This window comes from Pseudorasbora parva, chromosome 11, assembly GCF_024679245.1.
Source record: "Pseudorasbora parva isolate DD20220531a chromosome 11, ASM2467924v1, whole genome shotgun sequence".
NCBI classification, from domain to species: Eukaryota; Metazoa; Chordata; class Actinopteri; order Cypriniformes; family Gobionidae; genus Pseudorasbora; species Pseudorasbora parva.
Window position 1 is genome coordinate 1,806,847 of NC_090182.1, and position 22,500 is coordinate 1,829,346.

A 22,500-nucleotide genomic window follows, 5' to 3' on the forward strand; every position below is an offset into this window, starting at 1 on the left:
AGATATCAACAACCCTAATGCATCAAGGTTACATTTCTTTTTGGTGCTGAATGGGATAAAATGTCTCGTTAAATAAACAATCAAGACCAGGATTTGGTCGTTTTTGATTGAATAATTGGATAAGCCTGTGAGCCATTACAAAAACAAGGAGAATGTTACGTTTGGAATTGATTGGATGGTTAAGTTTAGAAATAAATGTGGTATGAACATACAGGGAGGCGATCCAACATATTTAGCTCTAATCCCTTTAAAATTTGCAGATGTTTCTTGCCAAGAATTCCCAGAATAAATTGTTTTTCAGCAGTTACAAACATTATTCCTTTTGGGCCACCGCTCAGTGTGATCGATGAGCAGTATTAAGCAAAGTCATGGCTGGCGTTCAGAAATCACTGTATTTCATAATCTGATTGAGGAACGCATCAGTTTAAATGTCAGTGCCTTTTCCTTTCCCATCTACAAACCTTTCTGTTCCAAGGGACTCAAGCATTGGTTTTAAGACAGGCACTGTATGCGTTTTAAGTGCAAAAAAATATATTTGCGAGAAAACAAGGCAAGCATTAAAATTATTATTCTCATACATATGATTAAGAATTTAAATAACTCCCATCTACATAATATTTCATATTGAGAGAAGTCTGCTATTACTTTGTTGGGAGTAACACATTACAAGTAATGCGAGTTATGTAATCAGATTACTTTTTAAGTAACTAGTAAAGTTACGCATTACTTTCAAATGTAAGAGTTATTTTTAATAAGTAATGATAGTTCCTTAGTTTCCCAATGGATTGACTGACGTGTATCCCAAACTCTTCAGTATTCCTCAAAATGAATAAGATTCTCATAGTATTACGCAAATCTGCAGCAATTAATTAAATATGTTAAATACACAAATGTACTTTATGTATTTCATCTCACTTAATTAGGCAATGTCTTTGCTGCTGACCATCGATTATCCAATTCAGCCATACGAATAGACTTCAGTTGAACATTACATTTGTTTCCTTGTTGTTTTTATTACCGCGCCCTCTACTGTACAGGTGTGAATTTGCATTTCTTTTGGCTTAAGGCTCATTTATTTAATTTTTGCTGAGAAAGGGCCGTAGTGCCGTAAAACGATTAATCGCGATTAATCGCACCCAAAATAAAAATGTGCGTTTACGTAATATGTGTGTGTACTTTGTATAATTATTATGTATATATATACACACATGCTTGTAAATATTTAACAATATGAAATGTTGTATATATACATACATACAGTATGCATATATACAAATATTTCTTAAAAAATATACATGTATGTGTGTTAATATATATATATATATATAAAAATTATACACAGTGCACACACATTTATTACGTAAACTTACAATTTTATTTTGGGTGCGATTAATCGTTGACAGCACTAGCCCTTAGTTCTACCAAAAACTTTTATTTAAAAAAATGTTGTTATTAAAAAACATGCAAGCCCAGCTCAGGTGACAAAAAGTAACGCAAAAGTAATGAAATGTACTTTCCATAAAAAGTAACTAAGTAATGCAATTAGTTACTTTTTTTAATGAGTAGTGCAATATTGTAACGCATAGTATCTTTCCCCAACACCGGTTTAGACTTCGGAAAATAATCACATTTACATTGAAGGAATGGCCTAGAAGAGGATCCTTAATCAAACTTTATCTAATCAGCGAGTCGGTTTTGTCTTGAAGATGAGTTGGGGTATACATTTTGGGTTGTGTTTGCAAAGGGTCAATGTTGAAGCGAAACATTTACAATAGCACTGACTTTACTGTGATTATTCCTCCAGGGGACAGCGGGTTCTGGACTGGAGCTGGCCTGAAGTATCTCTGAGTAAAATCGAGATTACTGACCGGCAGGATCATCATTCGCCCAGTGAAACGGCGGAGCACAGAGCGGTCAGGGTGAAGGAGTGTCAAGGGGAGGCTGGCAAACCTTACTGTAAGGCCTTAATCCTGACCAAAGCCCAGGCCAATGATTCGGGATATTACCGCTGCTTCTACCAGGACATCAGAGCGGTCATCGATGGGACCACGGCCGCCAGCCTCTTCGTCTTTGTGCGAGGTGAGCGCTGTAAAGGGTTATTCATCCCCGTTTTCATCATAGTCCTATTAAAAAGAAGTCTATAATATTACATTCTCAGATTAATATTTAGATATAGATACTTTGAAGAATGTGCAAACACATCAACAAAAACCCCATACTGATAAACTCTGATTGGCCGTTGCATTCATGAACTCAACAGAATCATATCTGATTGGTTCAAATGTTCAACGCTGCAAAAACAATGTGTTAAAAGAAATCTGACGCAACGTGAGCAGAGCTAAATCTTTTATTCATTGCCACATCCATAACAATACTGTAAAAAATATTGCTGGTTTAACTTAAAAAAGTAAGTAACCTGGTTGCCTTAACATTTTTGAGTTTATTGAAATTAAAAATTTGAGTTGATACAATAAAGGAAATTGGTTTAATAAATTGACACTCAAAATATTATTGTATCTGAACCACATAAAAAATGTGATAAATCATGAAAATAGCACAATGTGGCTGCGTCATCACAAATAAAACACACAATTACCCAATATGCTTACAAAATCTGTTAATAATATTTGAATAAAGATTGTCGATTCTCAAAAATGTTAATTGTATTAACTCAAATTTGTAATTTTAATGACTTTAATTTTAAGGCAATCAGGTAACTTATTTTTTAAGTAATTTTTTTACAGTGAACAGCCTTTTTAACCCCTTATTGGTGCTTTTTAATTCATTTTGGTGGCATTTTTACCCCAATCCCCTGTTCATTTCCGGCCTTGTTTTATATGCATTACTCTGAGAACAGTATCTGTTGATTATACCAGTCTGAAGCCGTGAGGAACGGTGTGTAAATGTTATAATTTCCTGACAGTGAGTCTGTAGTTCTGGACAAATGGACTGCAATTCTTCCTCGTTCTTTAGACAGTTTGTGCAAAAACATACTTAACCTTTGAAAGGATAGATCTTATTTCTAAAGGAAAACATTTCCCTCAAAAGAAGTCATTTTTTTCATCCTTATAGAGTTAGTTGAATATCAGTGTCTGGTCCCTTTTGCAATTTGTGGCATTTTCCTGAGGCAAACCAAATAAAAAATCCCATTTTTATATCGACTCGCTTCAAAGAATGCTTGGCCGGTCCGTCTTTGTCTAAAGTTTCTATTTTCTTTGGGGAACAGACAAAGACATCATAAACATCTCCTTCAAAACATCAGAAGATCAGAGCAGATTATACACGGACACGCTAAGAACATGTTTGGTTTGCCCCTGAGACGGCCCAGCTTTTATACTGAATAAACTGAAGATAAGAGAGTTAATAAAGAGACGCTACACGATGCCAAATCTGCTGATATCCCCATTACAGGCGACATACCCTTCCAGCGTCCTCCTTATCATATATAAGGATGAGTATTTATGTTGAGTTTGAAGGTTTGAGCGCATTATCTCCTCAGTAATGTCGGTGGGAGTTTAACGATAGCTTAATTTACTCATAAACATTACATTTGGACGTCAAATATATAAATGGGCCTTTTCAGTGAAAGGATTTTCTCACTTGTGTTTTTATGTGGGAAAGGCTTTTTAATTCCAGGCCTGCTGTTTAATCTAAATACCAACAAAAAAAGATAAATTTCCCAGTGTCATTTCACACATTTTTTGTAGTATTTGCACTATAGTTATAGTTTACACTATGCAGAAAATAGCAGTATTTTCTTTGCAATGTGTAAATAGTAGTTAGATGCTATTTATACTTATATTTAGTGGCAGATACTATTTGCACCTCAGTGTTGCTGTACATTAAACAACATGCAATAATAACAGAGTGTACATTATTTTATTTGTTAAATGCATTAAATGTCAGGGATCAGGAAGTGGAGGACCCAGATGCAGAGTGAACAACAAAGACAGTTTATTAATCAGACAGATCAACAAGACACAAGAGGGTAGTGGATGAGTGACAGTCCAAACACCAGGGCTGGGGAAAGACACGACGATGACGGGCAGGGGAGGATGACCACTGAGACCAGTCCAGGCAGCCAATGAACTTCACGACAGCTTGGAAGGCAACACCAGGCAGGGCGGTGTTGGACCAATCCAGGCAGGAACCTGAGGCTTGATGTTCTCACAGAAGCAGGAGTCTTGGCTGACAGGCAGTGGAGACAGCGGCCAGGGAAAAAACACTGGACAGAAAACAACACAGGACACACACACACGACAAGACTCTAGACAAGACAACAAGAAACAGACAAACTAAGAACTATGACTAAATTAAACAAAAACTTAAAATAATAACTGGAGCTAGAAAACGAAGAAAAATAAAACAAAACCAATCTCTATAAAAAGACTGAACTGAGAAAATAAAAGTGGAAAACAGGAAAAATAAAAAGGTAAGCTATCAGAACCAAGAAAACTAAACAATCAGGCTAGAAGAAAAATACCAAAATAAAACCTGGAGAAAACGAGCAAAATTCGCCTTATTCACCTGGCGGCCATTTTGAAAACTCTAACGCCGTTGTGGGGTACACAAACCCGGAAGCTGGACTCCGATACAGTACTAATCAATAGCAGCATTCTGTTTCACTGCACTTCGTCACTCAGGAAAAAACCCTACAGAGGACAAACCTTTCACCGTTTTCCGGAGGATAAGGGATTACATGGAGAGTGGATTAAAAAAATATCAGAAGGGATCCTGGTCGTAATTTCTGCATTTTACTACAGACGAAGCTCGAAAGACTCGAGCAATAGCAAGCCTGGGACATGTCAAGTCAGCTTTATTTAGCGCTTTTACAATACCGATTGTTCCAAAGCAGCTTCACGGTGTAAACAGGACAAAATTGCAACAAAATTTGATTCGGCTGTAGTCATTCTGGAGAAAACGGTGATGTTATCAGCTTATTTTAATCTATCATATAGTGTCAACGTGGGCAGATCAGTATTATAGTTGATACAGTTAATTTACATGTGGGAGATGTGTGTATGTATAAGCTACTGGATCTTCATATATGTAAAATAAAATGTCCATTTATCTAAAGAATAAAGTACAATTGTATTACACATGGATGATGTCTTTCATAACTTTAGAACTGGTCAGAACATCAGAAAGAAATAAGTCATTCAAAAACATTGATAGGCATACTGGTCTAGGTTTGTAAATGGTAACTATGTACATTTATTGGTATGGAGGAATACAAATGGCCTGCTTGTATATTGTAAGTATGGAAAAACGTACCAGAAAAGGGCAGAACATTAGAAATTACATTAGGAGGAAAATTAAAAAACATTAACAAATGAAAACTATATACATAAACATATTATCAGTGATGCATTACATGATTTTGTTACACACAGCAGGCTGAAAGTGAGTGACACAGAATGCTGCTATTGATTAGTACTGTATTGGAGTCCAACTTCCGGGTTTGTGTACCCCACAACGGCGTTAGAGTTTCCAAAATGGCCGCCAGGTGAATAAGGCGAATAAAGACAGAAACTACACTAGACTCAAAAACTCAGGAACAAAGAAAAAACTGAAAATAAATTCAAAGCTAGAAAAACAGGAGACACTAAAACTAGAAAAGGCTAGACAAGGAGCTAGAGACATGTACGCACAAGCAAACGCTCACAAACATACACAACGAACCAGCAAAGACATGAGGGAAGGTAGCACAATATAAAGGGACCAGAGCACATGAGGAACAGGTGAGCACAATTAGTGAAACGAGGACTAGACCAGACTAAACAAGGGGGCGTGGTAACGGCAAACAAGGAGGCAGGACAAGAGGAACACATGACAAACACAGAGAGAGACAGATCCATGCACTAAGACACAACACAAACATAGAAACATTAAACAAAGACAAAACAGACAGAGCTGCCAGGGTAGAACCCTGAAATTAAATGGATGCCACCTTATTAGGAGATTAAAGTCCTTCCTAAACCTACCCCTTTAGTCTTGTTTTAAAGAAGACACTCGGCAGATTATTGCTGAAGCGAAAAGCAATTCAAAAGATGTTTAAATTTTAAATTTACTGTAAATTAAAAATATTTTTTATATAATAAAATTATTCTAAAATCAAAGCCATATCTCTAACCATCATGGGTTCCAAATTTGAAGCTGATATCATGTCCGGGTTAAAATCCCTTATTTCTCTGGATTTAAACATTCTCGGAAACATTTGGGATAATGTACACAAGTCAACAAAATATATAACACTGTTCTAGTGGTCTTGGATATTATATCCTAAAAACTTACATATTGTCCCTTTAATTTAATAATTAAGTGTTTGACAGGGGGTTGAGGCAATTTGCAACCTCACCACTAGATGCCGCTAAAACTTACACACTGCACCTTTAAATAAATATGGTTCTAGTGGGTTTTGCATATTTTAATCCAGAAATCTTTCATATTGTGCCTTTAGTTTAATAATTAAGTGCTTCGACAAGGGGTTGAGGCAATTCGCAACTTCGCCACTAAAACTTACACACTGCACCTTTAAAAAAATACTGTTCTAGGTGGTTTTGGATATTTTAATCCAGAAATCTTACATATTGTGCCTTTAGCTGTGCTTTTTTAATGTCTAGGTTGTTTTAACTCGAAAGCGTTTTGAGGAACTATTTAACATAAAGATTATGAACGGATTCAGTTCAGTTCTTCTTCAGGAGCCGGTGGCATTAATATACAAGACTAACTTTGAAAAGTAAGTTGCATATATTAATCAATCCGACTGGTTTCCTCCTGTTTAACTGCTAGTTGGTCAAACACAGTCGTAACATAGTTGTGTGAGTAAGTAATGAAAGACTTTAACAACTCACACACTGCAAAAAATGCTTGTCTTACTCAGTCATTTTGTCTTGTTTCTAGTCCAAACATCTAAAAATTCTTACATTGAGAAACATTTACTAGACAAGGAAAAGTAATTGTCTTGTTTTGGGGAAAATAACTCAAAATGAAGAGAGTTTTTGCTTAAAATAAGATAAATAATCTGCCAATGGGGTGAGAACAATAATCTTAATTCAAACAGAAAACAAGATTATTTTTCTCACCCCATTGGCAGATTATTGATCTTATTTTAAGCAAAAACTCTCTTCATTTAGAGTTATTTTTCACAAAACCAGATAATCATTTTTATTTGTCTAGTAAGTGTTTCTTAATGTAAGAATTTTTAGATATTTCGACCAAAAATGCTAAGTATGAAAAGCATTTTTTGCAGTGTGTGTGTGTGTGTGTGTGTGGGGGGGGGGGGGGGGGGGGTTATTTTCACAACACAATCCAGCTCTGTGTTTGTAACGTATTGTTGATCAAAGAGTGTGTGACATCGGACAGCTTTGGTTGTGTTACTCTCATCTCTTGACACCCGCTGGCTCGCTCACTGGTGTGAAACGCCGGTTAATTTCTGCTGACAAAATGGCCAACCCGTTTCCACAGATCTTACCAGGGGGCTGATCAGAGCCAGCTGAAATCACAGCTGTAAATTAGCAGCGAGCGCAGAGCAGAATGGCATCGGCTGCATGTGGCTTCATTTATCCCGCCGCCTCTCCATCCACACGTGGGCTTCATGTCGTGCCCTCCAGCGCCTCCCCAAAAGCTATTCGCCTCCTGAAGATGATTTATTGTGAAGCTCCATAACTGTGTATTTTTCCTATTATCCCCCGTGTATGCAGACCACCGCGGGCAGAAGCATAAACCGCGAGATACGGAGGGTTATGTTTGGACTCCGACAGCTTGGAGTGATTGCTACGTGAGGAAAATCAGACTTGTTAGAATAACAGCGGCTTTAGGAGAAGCAGGAATCGCCAGGTGACGGTCAGATAAAGGCTGGACGTGAACACTACACTCGAGAAAATGCTGGACTAAAAACAAGTTGGGTTGAAAATGGACTGACCCAGCGATTGGGTTGTTCTAACCCAGTGATTGGGTTGTTTTAACCCAGTGATTGGGTTGTCTTAAGCAACATTTAACCCAACCGCTGCTAAAACAACCCAATAGTGGGGTTAAAACAACTCAACCGTTGGGTTAAAACAACCCAATTGCTGGTTTTGTCCATTTTCAACCCAACTTGTTTTTTTTTAACCCAGCATTTTTTAGAGTGTAGGGGAGATTTGCTTCAGTGGCCGCGATTGGGTTGTTTTAACCCAGCAATTGGGTTGTCTTAAGCAACATTTAACCCAACTGCTGCTAAAACAACCCAATAGTGGGGTTAAAACAACCCAATTGCTGGTTTTGTCCATTTTCAACCCAACTTGGGTTGTTTTTAACCCAGCATTTTTTAGAGTGTAGGGGAGATTTGCTTCAGCAGGCGCAATTGTTTTTTTAACACAGCAATTGGGTTGTCTTAAGCAACATTTAACCCAACCGCTGCTAAAACAACCCAATAGTGGGGTTAAAACAACTCAACCGTTGGGTTAAAACAACCCAATTGCTGGTTTAGTCCCTTTTCAACACAACTTGGGTTGATTTTAACCCAGCATTTTTTAGAGTGTAGGGGAGGTTTGCTTCAGCGGCTGTGGATTGGAAGTTTTTTTTTATTGTTTTCAAATTATACAGAAAGAACAAAGATATACAAAACATAACTCCCCGTCCCCCAAACACCAGACATAAATATAAAGATACTTTATATGCACTATATATGCACACACAACTCAAGTTGGGTTGAAAATGGACAAACCCAGAAATTGGGTTGTTTGAATGGGTCCATTCACTGGGTTCAAACAACCCAATTTCTGGGTTTGTCCATTTTCAACCCAACTTGGGTTGTTTTTAACTCAGCATTATTTAGAGTGTGATCAGACGTCCATTAAGACATAGTGATAATAAATAAGCAACATGAGGTAAGTATGAGCAATACCCCTTCCCCCTTTTTTTCTTTTATAATGTCATATTATCTGCTTTCATTTCCTCCACAAAATTTAAAAAAGGCTGCCAGATATTATAAAAGGCCCCAGTAGACTTTCTGCCTGTATACCTAATTTTCTCCTGCTTTAGATGGTACATAACTTCCCTTATCCGTTGACTAAATGAGTGAGAAAGGGTCTTTCCATTTAATTCATATGTCTTCTAGCCAAAAGAGAACAGAAGGCCAATATTTTAATTCCACCTTTAGTGAAACTAGTATTTTCATGGGCCACACCAAACAATGCAATGAATGGAGATGGCTCTACAACCTCTCCAAATAGCCCAGAGAAAGTCCATGTGGATTCTGACCAGGACAAACGCCTGGAATGAAGTGGTTTAGGGACACAGTGATAGAGCTGTGTCATTAAAATCTCCCCTCTTAGAGATATTCGGGATGATCCACCGACTAAATCTGGCTTACAGCGGTGTATATTTAGGCAAAGGAGGTGGAATGTGAAGTCTGGACTTGTTTTGGGTTAAAGACTTAAGCTTTATCAACAGCATCAGAAAATCATTTTTGAAAAATGTATGTACTGTCAAGTCACCTTTATTTAAATAGCGATTCATATCAAAGCAGTAATAAACAGGCAGTGGCGTAACTTTGTTTTAAAAGGTGTGTGGATAATATCAGCCGTGTCGATCTGTACTTCAGATTCAGGCCGGAAATTGTAAACCATCCGGGTATCTTTGGCATACTCTTTTCAGCATACTACAATTTGGGACATACTAATTCTATTTTCGAATGCTATTTAGTATGGATAGTGTGTGTATTGGGACGCAGGGCAGGAAGTTACAGGCAGGTGAGTTTAATCAGGACCGGAGTTTGCCTCGCCCGCATTAAACACTCAGCAAATGGTCATGATGTCTGAGCCTGAGACTATTGAGACACAGACAAACAGAAGTGCTAATAAATGATATATTACTGCAGTTTCACTTACTGTTGATGAACTGAACAGCCATTTTGGATTCTGAAGTCATGGTTGCTGCGGTTCCTCCGAGTTTCTGTGTTGGAACTTGACAACCTGAGGCGGTTCCAACTGGGAACTACGAATTTCCAAGTACAAATAAAATGCACCATATGTGCTTGCATTTGCATACTTGTGTGTGTATGTTTCTGACCTTAAAACATGCCATGAAATGTTGTTGGGCTTGAGTTGAGGTAACAATGTGAAAATGATAGACAACTGAACTAATGCCACGTTTTTTCTTCTCTCAAACACACAGACCCACAAAATCCATTCATCAAGAGAAATGGGAGTGAACTGGAGACCATCTTCATAACGGACTCTGATAAACACATTGAAGTGCCATGTCTGGTTTCAGATCCTGACCTGAAAGTCTCTCTCTTTTTGGTAGGTCCTCCAACACACTTCCAACAGCAGCTCGCTTGAACACAGAGGTGGACAAATACACAACTTCATTACTTGAGTAAAAGTTAAAGTACTGCTGGTCAAATATTACTCTGTTACAAGTGAAAGTTGTAAAAACAGATTTTTACTGGAGTAAAAGTACAGAAGTATTTGTTTTCAGAAGTACTTAAGTATCAAATGTCCTTCTTTATGTCGCCGCATTATTGTATTATAGTTGTATAAATGCACATTATGCCATCATGGTTTAAGCCAGTCAGTGACGCTCCATCTGACACACTAGCAGACGACTAACTTAAACTCATTTAAATACTAAAGTTACAAAGCTCTTTATAAAGCTGCTGTCACTTTAAGGCCGAATGCACGGATCCAATACACTGATACACATCTGATATTCTCACACTGTTCACCTTCACTGAAGACAGAATCAACTTTGTTTATGTGAATCCTCCACTAAATGAGCATTTGGACATCCGTCTTCTTCCATTTTGCTCTAAACTATAAATCAGTGTTTAATAAATGCTGTGAAATCATTGAACTTCACGAGACTCTACAAGAGTGATTCCTGAAAGGCTTTCTGCAAAAACCCAAACACCTTTTAAAGAAGAAAAAAATCATCACTGACTTTCAAAGCTGCGACAGAAACGACTTTCCACTTCGAGGACCTTGATAGAAATGTAGTGGAGTAAAGAGGACGATATTTGTCTTTCAGATGGAGTGAAGTTAAAGTCAGAAGATTACAGAAAAAATAATACTCCAGTAAAGCACAGAGACTCAAACAGTGAACTTCAGTACAGGACTCGAGTGAATGAGCTGAGATACTGTCCCGCTCTGGTTGAACGAGGGGACTCGTTTGTTTGTGTGTTTTTTCAGAGATTGAACCTAGGATTGTTTACGGTATAAACAGCATACGTGTAACTTTCAGTAACTTTAATAATCCAGAATTTTTCAACAACATAGACGTCCTGCAGGTCAAATGTATTTATGGTCTCTTGATTTGAATAACCCTGGTCTAGTGGTACAGTATTTATTTAGCATAAAAGGGACCTGGGTTCAAATATTGACATAATATTTTTTAATCAGAATTGCAGCAGAACTTGACAGCCAGTGATAACTATGACATTTTATTTTATGGAAAGGAGCAGCTTTGACATTTTGTTCCATGGGGAATTTTGAGTAACATGAGGGACGATGACAGAATTATTAATTTAAAGTAAATGAGAAGCAGAACTCGGATCTGACTCGAACAGACTCAGTTTGTAGAGAGTGGAATAAAGTGCACATTTACTGTGAAAATCCACTGGCAAAATGTCAGTATGAATCTGTGTGTGTGTGTGTGGAAAGTTCCCTTCGCAGATATTGCTCGTGCACTGAATTGTGCTTCTCTGACCAACAGAAAGCTGCCTGATTTGAACGTAACTTCAGTATATTTACACTATAGACAATGTCCATTGGTCTTTGTCTGGCTATCACCAGTCCAAGCTCACTCTTTTAAGACTGAACATTGGTCTGAGGAGTCTGCTCTGTATTTTCTAAAGCACAAGAGGTGTGATCAACAGGCATAGTTCAAATGACTCTGAACGCAATTGGATAGTCCTTCAACCAATCAGAGCACAAGAGGTGTGATCAACAGGCATAGTTCAAATGACTCTGAACGCAATTGGATAGTCCTTCAACCAATCAGAGCACAAGAGGCGTGATCAACGGGCATAGTTCAAATGACTCTGAACGCAATTGGATAGTCCTTCAACCAATCAGAGCACAAGAGGCGTGATCAACGGGCATAGTTCAAATGACTCTGAACGCAATTGAATAGAACCGTAAGCTGCATAAAATACAGGCATAATTGCTCGCTCTCCATAGACTCTGAATGCTAGCGTTGAGTGGAGAGACCCAACCAATATGGCGGCGACGCTGGATCACGCTCCAGCACATCATGGGGCGTCTACGTATATTATGTCTATGTGATCAATGGGCATAGCTCAAATGACTCTGAATGCAATTGGATAGTCCTTCAACCAATCAGACCAACGACCCATCGCTTCTCTATCCATCATCGTGTTAAACCCGCCAATAGCGCGCCAGGTAGATAAGCCAGTCTGTGATTGGTCCCAGCAAAAGTGTAACAGAAGCAGGATAAATGAACGTACAGGTTCACTGAGCTGCAGAGCGAAATCAAATCGCTGGCAGATCAGGCTGGGTTTACCCAGTCTACATTGGGCCTGTTTTTTCCATTAATTTTTTCCTAAATTTCACTGATGAAATGCATTTTTTTCAAATTATCGTGCAAATTGATTTTCAAAGACACAATTATTATTTTTGGATGTTTAAAAGCTGCTTGGACTGAGTCTCAGTCATCTGTCTGAATATGTGTCTGGCATTAGATGAGTCTGAATGAGTTTAATCCTCAAACTGATGATGTTTAATGTGAATGTTTGTCATTGGTACAGGTAGAGCAGCCTCCATTGCTTCTGGAAAGCAGTGAGATCACCTGGAATAATAAAAGGGGCTGGTCGGTTCCCAGGCACTTCTATGATCCCACTTCCATCTTTTTCGGCTTCCTCTGCTCCACCTCAGTCGGCAACACCGAGCATACTTCTGCTGTGTACTTTGTGCATCCCACAGGTAAGACCTGTTCAATACTCATTTGAATATCTGTGATTTGATCATAAATCTAAGCATTTAAATACCTATTATTAAGACATTACTGGCAGATATAGACTACATTTTATGTAAGTATCTGCTGAACTGTTATAAAGATCTCATTGATTTGCATTACAAGCTTTTCATCTTACTTTTTCTTCCGTATATATATCAGGGGTCCTATAATGCTCCTTTTTACAAGATGAAAAATAAGTCTCTGATGTTTCCAGAATGTGTGTGTGAAGCTTCAGCTCAAAATACCCCACAGATCATGTTTTATAACGTGTTAAAATAGTCACTTTCTGAGGGTGAGTGTTTTTGTGTGTGTCCCTTTAAATGCAAATGAGCTGCTGCTCCCCGCCCCCTATCAGGAAGAGGAAGGGCTTCAAGAGCTCTCCAATTACCTCAGGCACACACACACACACACACACACACACACACACACACACACACACACACACACACACACACTGATAATATCAGAAACGGTTCAGTCTTTTATGATCATACTGGAGTTGGACAATGATGGAGAGACTCCAGAAGAAGAGACGACATGTAGAATGAGAGAGGACGTTTCTGAAGGGATAGAGGATGAGTTTATGAGTTAACGATCTTCAGTCATTGATTAGCATATTCTGTCATGATAATCTCTAAACCGCTGGTGTGGGAACTGATGAGATGAGCCAGAGGGCTAACAAGGATAGTTTAGTTTAATTACGGTTATAACTGATGTCGTCTTGCTTTATGACGTGCGATTGCGTTTGTGTTCGTACTGTATCAATAAATGTGAAAGACGGACGACAGCTCGAGCGACTCCCAAATGTGCTTGACCACAACAACTCAACATGTTCCCGGGGGCGGGGTTATGCAAATGTTAGGGTAGTGATGTCACTAACTCGTTGTAGTTCCTATCAGCCGTGTGTTGTAGTCCTTAAAGAGAGATTTCTGTAGAAGAAAATAACTCGCTTTGCTCTGAACTCTGAGCGGCGAAACTTTGCAGATGTTGATTAAGCTCAGTGACACTACACACTCACTAAAGTTAAATCGCCTTTAACAAAAAACACATACTGTACGCCAACCTTTTTTTCATAGGCTTTCCAGGGTTACGCTGTTGTAGGTAATGCAGCCTTTCTAAAATCTAATTTAATGGTTAATATCCTTTTAATAATAGTTATAACAATTATGTAGGAACAAGGCATTACCACTGGGAGATGTCAAGATGCAATGGATGCTGTTTTACTTGGAAATACGTGGATTAAAATGTGTTGCAAATGCCGTTTCATAAGTGTTATTGCAGAGAAGGATCATTTATATTTTACCTTTAAAACATTTGGCTGATCCTCGTGTCCAAAACGACATCACACATCAGTCATGTGAACGATCACATTTCGTAGTTTTGGGTGGAAACCGCATTATCAACCACTGCTGTGATTGGTTAATAGAAATGCTGTTCCAGAACTAACACAGCTTGTTGATGTTGAACATGTTTTCCTGGGTTGTGCGCCATATAGATTATGGTGTAACTTGCAGACTTGATTGAAGTTTAACTTGACGATTGATTAGGTAGAGTTATCTATCACTTCACATTATATCATACTGAAAACAAGGCGGTATTTTTACTCACTCCCATCAGATTTGACTCCATTTTCTCCCATCCTGCTGAGGGACGTCTCAGAAATGCTTTATCATCGCCCTGCTAAATGAGGTCATTCTTATACGAAACATCCGCCAAGATCAATAGCCTCTTTACACTCGAGGGTAATATGAAAACTTTGCTTGACTTTCGTGATGCTGTGGGGTCACGTCTACACCTCCTGAATAAACACGGCATTAGCATGTCTAATAACTTTACCTAATGGTGTTGTTTGCTTCACTTGCTCTGTTTTGTTCTGATCAAATGACCAACAACTCACAAAGCCACACTTAGGTTTATTTAGATTAATGAGGTTATTACTGATTGCGCTGAACACACACATACTGTACAAAGGACTGCATTTTCATTATAGTGGCGGAGGAAAAACAGCTCAATTTCATTCAGAGGCTCAAACTCATGCAATTTGGTGCATATGCTGGACAGAAAGTTAGATGAAGAGCTTGCAGTGTATAATTAAATGTGATCTTTACAACAGAATAGCAGATTGTAACGTGTTCGTGGGTGTGGATGGAAGAGGACACGGGGGTTGGCTGGACTGTTGACGCTTTTCTTTATTTAGAATACTCAAACACTTTTCAACACACTCAATAGTGTGGTTTCTCTCAACACAACGATCACTTCCGGGTCGGCACTTCCGGCTTCCGGGGTAACTCAGTCTCTGGGGATCGCGTCAACAGTCCTGCTCTCTCTCTCCCAGGCTTCCGGTTCCACTGGCGTTTTATACCCTCTCCACGCCCATTACTGGAACAAGATACAGGTGTTATTAATCTGCGTCCAACCCACTCACTTACCGCTCGTCCCGCGGCTCTCTCTCCCGCTGCAGACCTCGCTAAACCACGCCCCCCTTGCCACACTGATACTTACATAAAATGCACATATCTTAGTACACTGGAAAAAATGACTTGTTGAATTTAATTATGATTGCACGCAACTGTGTTGAGAAATTTTTACAAATAACAATTTAGTTATATGAACAAAAGATATTTAAGTAAAGCTGACAAAATGTCTTTGAGTAAATACAAACCATTTGAATTTATCACCGTCACATAATATTTATATGTGCAGTTTACGTAATAATGTTATGTAATATTTATAAAAGTTTATTATGTTAGGTGAACACATTTTACTGAAAAACACAAAATAACACTTTATGTGTGTGTGTGTGGGCATGTTTTTGTGACATATCAGGACTCAAATGTGTATAATGCCATGGGTATGACACAGGTATTACAGGAGAGGGTGAAATATGAGGACATTACCCATGGCCCCACTTTTCAAAATGCCTATAAATCACACAGGAGGAGTTTTTATGAGAAAGTAAAAATGCAGAATGTTTCCTGTGATGGGTAGGTTTAGTTTAGCCAGTGTGTGTGTGTATGTGTGTGTGTGTGTGTGTGTGTGTGTGTGTGTGTGTGTGTGATGGGTAGGTTTAGGGGCTGTGTAGGGGGATAGAATGAAACAGCGTTGATAAACACGCTAAAAAGCGATTATGCGTCTTGATAGCACACCAAAATGGCATACGAATTGGCGTGTCATACAGACGCCATTTCATGAGATCAGTCTGCACATGATAATGACACCGTGGTGGCTATAGGACGCCCGGATTACACCCATCTAACCCAGCTAGTATACTTGAGATTTTGACATTGGTGACATTGTTGAAGAACGGCAGCAGCGTTACACACACTGCGTGTCCATGGCTCCGATCATGAGTGTGAACAGTGCTGACAGCTCCATGTTTGCGTCTCTGACAGGGCTGAGGTTTTACGAGCTGAAGCTGTTCCCCGAGGACTCTCCTGTGGAGCTCATGCTGGGCGGAGACCTGATGCTCAACTGCACCGCCACGGTCGAGTTTAACACCGGCGTGGAGATCCTCTGGGACTATCCTGGACTCAAGGTAATCACTACACCTGTCCCATGCACAATAAATCACCTGATCTATTCATTTGTGTTGAATGGATTAAAGCAGTGGCCTGTGAACTAAAGTGCAGTGGCTCAAACCGGCATGTTCATTATTCTCCCGGTGACCACTCATAAATCTATCCGCTCATTATTTCTGCTGTCCTTTATTTCACTTCTAGCTTAAGGTCATTTCCTGCATCTCAGTTCATGTTTACATCACACGTTGCCTGAAGCCCTATTCGTACGGTAATTGTTTCTCATGTGGAAGTCTGTAAAAATAAATGTAAAGCCACCTCAGTGATAAACTCGTGCATTCGGTGGAGCAGCGAGATTTGTGATCCTGGGCACCCGGGAACACTGCTCACATGCTCAATAACATGATTGTATGCTGTAAATAACATCACATGCTTGGTATAAGAATGAAGGCTTATTTAATTTAATAATAGGAAAATTATTATTATTTAAAGGAAAAGGAAGTGTATGTAAGATTGTGGCCAAAATTTGTACTTCAATGTTGTATCTCCATCCCCCTGACTCGAGATTGAGATCTGGGGACTGTGGCGGCCATTTTAGTTCAGTCAACTCATCGTCATGTTCAAGAAACCAATTTAAAATGATTGGAGCTTTTTGACATGGTGCATTATCCTGCTGGAAGTAGCCATCAGAGGATGGGGACATGGTGGTCATAAAGGGATGGACATGGTCAGAAACAATGCTCAGGTAGGCCGTGGCATTTAAACGATGCCCAGTTGGCACTAAGGGCCTAAAGTGTGCCAAGAAAACATCCCCCACACCATTACACCACCACCACCAGCCTGCACAGTGGGAACAAGGCATGATGGATCCATGTTCTCATTCTGTTTACGCCAAATTCTGACTCTACCATCTGAATGTCTCAACAGAAATCGAGACTCATCAGACCAGGCAACATTTCTCCAGTCTTCAACTGTCCAATTTTGGTGAGCTTGTGCAAATTGTCGCCTCTTTTTCCTGTTTGTAGTGGAGATGAGTGGTACCCGGTGGGGTCTTCTGCTGTTGTAGCCCATCCGCCTCAAGGTTGTGTGTGTTGTGGCTTCACCAATGCTTTGCTGCATACCTCGGTTGTAACGAGTGGTTATTTCAGTCAAAGTTGCTCTTCTATCAGCTTGAATCAGTCGGCCCATTCTCCTCTGACCTCGAGCATCAACAAGGCATTTTCTCCCACAGGACTGCTGCATACTGGATGCTCTTCCCTTTTCACACCATTCTTTGTAAACCCTAGAAATGGTTGTGTGTGAAAATCCCAGTAACTGAGCAGATTGTGAAATACTCAGACCGGCCCGTCTGGCACCAACAACCATGCCACGCTCAAAATTTGGAGTTCAGGAGATTGTCTTGACCAGGACCACACCCCTAAATGCACTGAAGAACTGCCATGTGATTGGCTGATTAGATAATAGCATTAATGAGAAATTGAACAGGTGTTCCTAATAATCCTTTAGGTGAGTGTAAGTGTTAGAAATTAACATGATTTCTTAATGTCTAGTGACATGTCAGGGCCATTTTATAATTTCATTGAAATACATTTCTTACATACAGTTCCTTTTGAGTAATTAATCAGTAGTGAGTTTTCTAGTGAGTTGCTGTGATGTGTTGTGGCAGGAGAAGCGTCGGGTCAGTGTGCAGCCGGTGCGGAGCATCCTGTCGGAGGCCGTGGAAGCCTCCAGTGTCCTCAGCATCCAGAGCCTCCGTGTGGAGGACAGCGGCTACTACACCTGCTCCGCCAGCACTGTAGAGATGAAGCGGCAGAGGACCACTGTGGTCATCGTTCACGGTGGGTCACACACACACACACACACACACACACACACACACACACGCACGCACGCATGCAATATTGATATGCAAGCTAATAGTGTAGTTGAGCAATTTTATGGTAAATTAAAAAAAAGTATGGTACCACATATCCCCCACAAAAGCAGAAATTTATAGTTTAGAAGTAAATGAAAAAATGAAAAGGATATTTAGATGTGCTCTCCCACAGAGAAGCCGTTCATCAGCGTGGAGCTCAGCAACGGCTCGCTCGTCGAGGCCACAGAGGGACAGAGGTCAGTGCGTCTGTCTGTGAAGGGGACGGCCTTCCCCATACCTGAGGCTCAGTGGTGAGTGCTCAGAGAACACACACACACACACACACACACACACACGCACACACACACACACACACACACACACACACACACACACACACACACACACACACACACACACACACACACAACATGAGAAAGAATCTACACATAACCAGGACAGTTTAATGTCAGGAATATGTATGTATAATGTGTGTGTGTGTGTGTGTGTGTGTGTGTGCAGGCATAAGAGCGGCCAGCTGGTCAGCAGACGGCCGGAGTTCAGCAGGTTTAAGGCGCAGCATCAGGCTCTGGAGATCAGAGATGTGTGTAAGCAGGACGCTGGAGAATACACACTGACCCTGAGAAACACGCCGGCTGGCCTGGAGAAAAGACTCAACTTCACACTCATTGTCAACGGTAAAGCCCACAGTGTGCATCGGTTGCCATGTAGGCCTGTGTTATTATTTAGCTGTGACATGTCATGTCGAATCGGTGGGCGGAGCTACAGAATCAGGCGTTCTTCTGCGGCGTTTCTGACGTCACATTCGCAGATCCAGCTGTTAATAAAAGCTTTTATTGGACTAACAAGGAAGTTTTCAGCTCAGAAACTTACAGGATATTCTTATATTACCATGACCTTTTATATATCAAAAGCTCAAGTTGATTTCTCAATTCATGACCCCTTTAAAGTGACAGCAGCCTAATATTCCTGCGGACAAATGATGAGATAATGTTAAACATATCTATATGGCAGTTTTTCCCCATGATATCAAGATGTGTCAAAATTGTGGCCACTTTTTTTATCTATTAAAAGAGCCGTTTCATGTCTAACCTTGAATCATTAACTGGTCGAGGTTGATTATGGGATTTAGAAAGTAATTAGTAATGAGTAATGAAGTACTTTTAGGAGAGAGTCATATGTACAGTAATCTAATTACACTATTGAAGATGTAACTAGTAAGTATTACTTTTTTAGAGTAACTTACCCAACACTGATAGGCTCATATTACAAACCCGATTAAAAAAAAGTTGGGACACTGTACAAATTGTGAATAAAAACAGGATGCAATGATGTGGAAGTTTCAAATTTCTATATTGTATTCAGAATACAACACAGATGACATATCAAATGTTTAAACTGAGAACGTTTATAATTTTAAGGGAAAAATAAGTAGATTTTTAAATTTCAAGGCATATACACATCTCAAAAAAGTTGGGACATGGCCATGTTTACCCCTGTGTGGCATCCCCTCTTCTTTTTATATCAGTCTGCAAACGTCTCGGGACTGAGGAGACAAGTTGGAGACAGTCCTATTCTTGTCTAATACAGGCTTCTAGTTGCTCAGCTGTCTTAGGTCTTCTTTGTCGCATCTTCCTCTTTATGATGCGCAAAATGTTTTCTAATGGGTGAAAGATCTGGACTGCAGGCTGGCCATTTCAGTGCCGGATCCCTCTTCTACGCAGCCATGATGTTGTAATTGATGCAGTGTGTGCTCTGGCATTGTCATGTTGGAAGATGCAAGGTCTTCCCTGAAAGAGACGCCGTCTGGATGGAGCAGATGTTGCTCTAGAACTTGGATACACCTTTCAGCATTGATGGCCTTTCCAGATGTGTAAGCTGCCCATGCCACACACACTCATGAACCCCAGACCATCAGAGATCAGCTTCTGGACTGAGCGCTGAGAACAACTTGGGTTGTCCTTGTCCTCTTTAGTCCAGATGACATGGCGTCCCAGTTTTCCAAAAAGAACTTCACATTTTGATTCGTCTGGGTCCAGAGAAAACACCTTTTGGATCATGTTTAGATATGGCTTATTTTCAGACCTGTAGAGTTTTAGCCGGCGACGGCGAATGGCGCGGTGGATTGTGTTCTCCAATGTTTTCTGGAAGTATTCCTGAGCCCATGTTGTGATGTCCATTACAGTATCATTCCTGTATGTGATGCAGTGCCGTCTAAGGGCTGAAGATCACGGCCATCCAGTTTGGTTTTGACCCTTGACCCTTACGCACAGAGATTGTTCCAGATTCTCTGAATCTTTGAATGATATTATGCTCTGTAGATGATGATAACTTCAAACTCTTTCTCTGAGAAACTCTTTTCTGATATTGCTCCACTATTGTCCGCCGCAGCATTGGGGGAATTGGTGATCCTCTGCCCATCTTGACTTCTGAGAGACACTGCCACTCTGAGAGGCTCTTTTATACCCAATCATGTTGACAATTGACCTAATAAGTTGCAAATTGGTCCTGCAGCTGTTCCTTATATATACATTTAACTTTTCCAGCCTCTTATTGATACCTTTTCCAACTATTTTGGAATGTGTAGCTCTCATGAAATCCAAAATGAGCCGATATTTGGCATGACATTTTAAAATGTCTCACTTTCAACATTTGGTGTGTTATCTATGTTCTATTGTGAATAAAATATAAGTTTATGAGATTTGTTAATTATTGCATTCCTTTTTTATTCAAAATTTGTACAGTGACTTTTTTGGAATCGTTCTTTGTAGTTAATTAATGTTAACACATGGTGTTGGCGATATTTGTCTGATTTGGTTTGGATGTGCAGTTCCTCCTCAGATCCATGAGAAGGAAGCAGCGACTCCCACAAACCCGTTCCGGAAGGGCAGTCGGCAGACCCTGACCTGCACCGCCACCGGCTCACCTCCGGCCTCCATCCGCTGGCACTGGAGGCCCTGGAGCCCCTGCAGCCTCAACAGCACCCGCCGGGCCCCGTAAGACACACTCACACGCCTCCACCTCACACACCTGCCCCTCACACACCTGCACCTCACACACCTCCACCTCAAACACCTGCACCTCACACACCTCCACCTCACACACCTGTACCTCACACACCTGCACCTCACACACCTGCCCCTCACACACCTGCCCCTCACACACCTGTACCTCACACACCTGCACCTCACACACCTGCACCTCACACACCTGCCCCTCACACACCTGCACCTCACACACCTGCACCTCACACACCTGCATCTCATACAACTGCACTTCACACACATGCATGCATCCGGCAGAGGTTAAGAGCTACTCCAAACCTCTCGAGTCGGAGTATTTTGCCTTTATAGCAGGTGACTGTGCTCCATTAGACAGAAAGCAAACATTTAGAATAAAGTCCCAAGGCATACTTTTCTTCTGGCACCAACAACCATGGTTCAAGTCGGCCCATTCTCCTCTGACCTCGAGCATCAACAAGGCATTTTCTCCCACAGGACTGCTGCATACTGGATGCTCTTCCCTTTTCACACCATTCTTTGTAAACCCTAGAAATGGTTGTGTGTGTAAATCCCAGTAACTGAGCAGATTGTGAAATACTCAGACCGGCCCGTCTGGCACCAACAACCATGCCACGCTCAAAACGGCTTAAATCACCTTTCTTAATCACCAAGTTTAACATTAAAGGAAGTGTATGTGAGATTGTGGCCAAAACTGGTACTGCAGGAGCGAGATCAGTTGGAGTATTCGTGGATCTGGCGAAGCTGTCACAGCTGAATATCGCGGTTCACATTGAGTTCAGAGTGGACAGTCTTTGTCCCTTTTGGCGTCGCGCCCGCGCGCTCTTACTGCTCTCAGACGCTCTTTCCCGTGTTTTCAGAAGCGCTGTTTATTTTCTCTGCGGTGAAGGCTGAGCGAGCGGCACGGTGGCAGCTTCTCTTCCGTGTTGACTGGAGATAAGGTGGAGGGGTTTGGAGGGCCTTATGGTTATTTATAGCATTTTGCTCGGAGAGAGCACAGTGTGAAGGGCAAAGGCCTGCCGTCTAAACAACAGGAAACATGAAGACAGGCGGCATTCAAGCATCCTCTGGCCCTGAGAGAGATCCTACAGACCCGGATCACACTCAAACCACTGCTGTGTCCCAGTTC

The 22,500-nt window shown here is 40.5% G+C and overlaps 1 protein-coding gene across 2 annotated transcripts in view; it reads left to right on the forward strand.

Moving 5' to 3' along the window:
* Nucleotides 1–22,500, forward strand: part of flt4 (fms related receptor tyrosine kinase 4) — a 106,615-nt gene that overhangs the window by 31,092 nt on the left and 53,023 nt on the right. The window contains exons 3-10 of one of the 2 annotated variants that reach the window (XM_067456782.1): nucleotides 1,805–2,079; nucleotides 10,159–10,286; nucleotides 12,752–12,926; nucleotides 16,353–16,495; nucleotides 18,145–18,313; nucleotides 18,524–18,641; nucleotides 18,853–19,028; nucleotides 21,182–21,347. In XM_067456782.1, coding sequence (XP_067312883.1) covers nucleotides 1,805–2,079; nucleotides 10,159–10,286; nucleotides 12,752–12,926; nucleotides 16,353–16,495; nucleotides 18,145–18,313; nucleotides 18,524–18,641; nucleotides 18,853–19,028; nucleotides 21,182–21,347 — 1,350 coding nt within the window. Of the gene's footprint in view, nucleotides 1–1,804; nucleotides 2,080–10,158; nucleotides 10,287–12,751; nucleotides 12,927–16,352; nucleotides 16,496–18,141; nucleotides 18,314–18,523; nucleotides 18,642–18,852; nucleotides 19,029–21,181; nucleotides 21,348–22,500 lie in introns of both variants that reach the window. The other variant, XM_067456781.1, reaches the window with a different exon arrangement.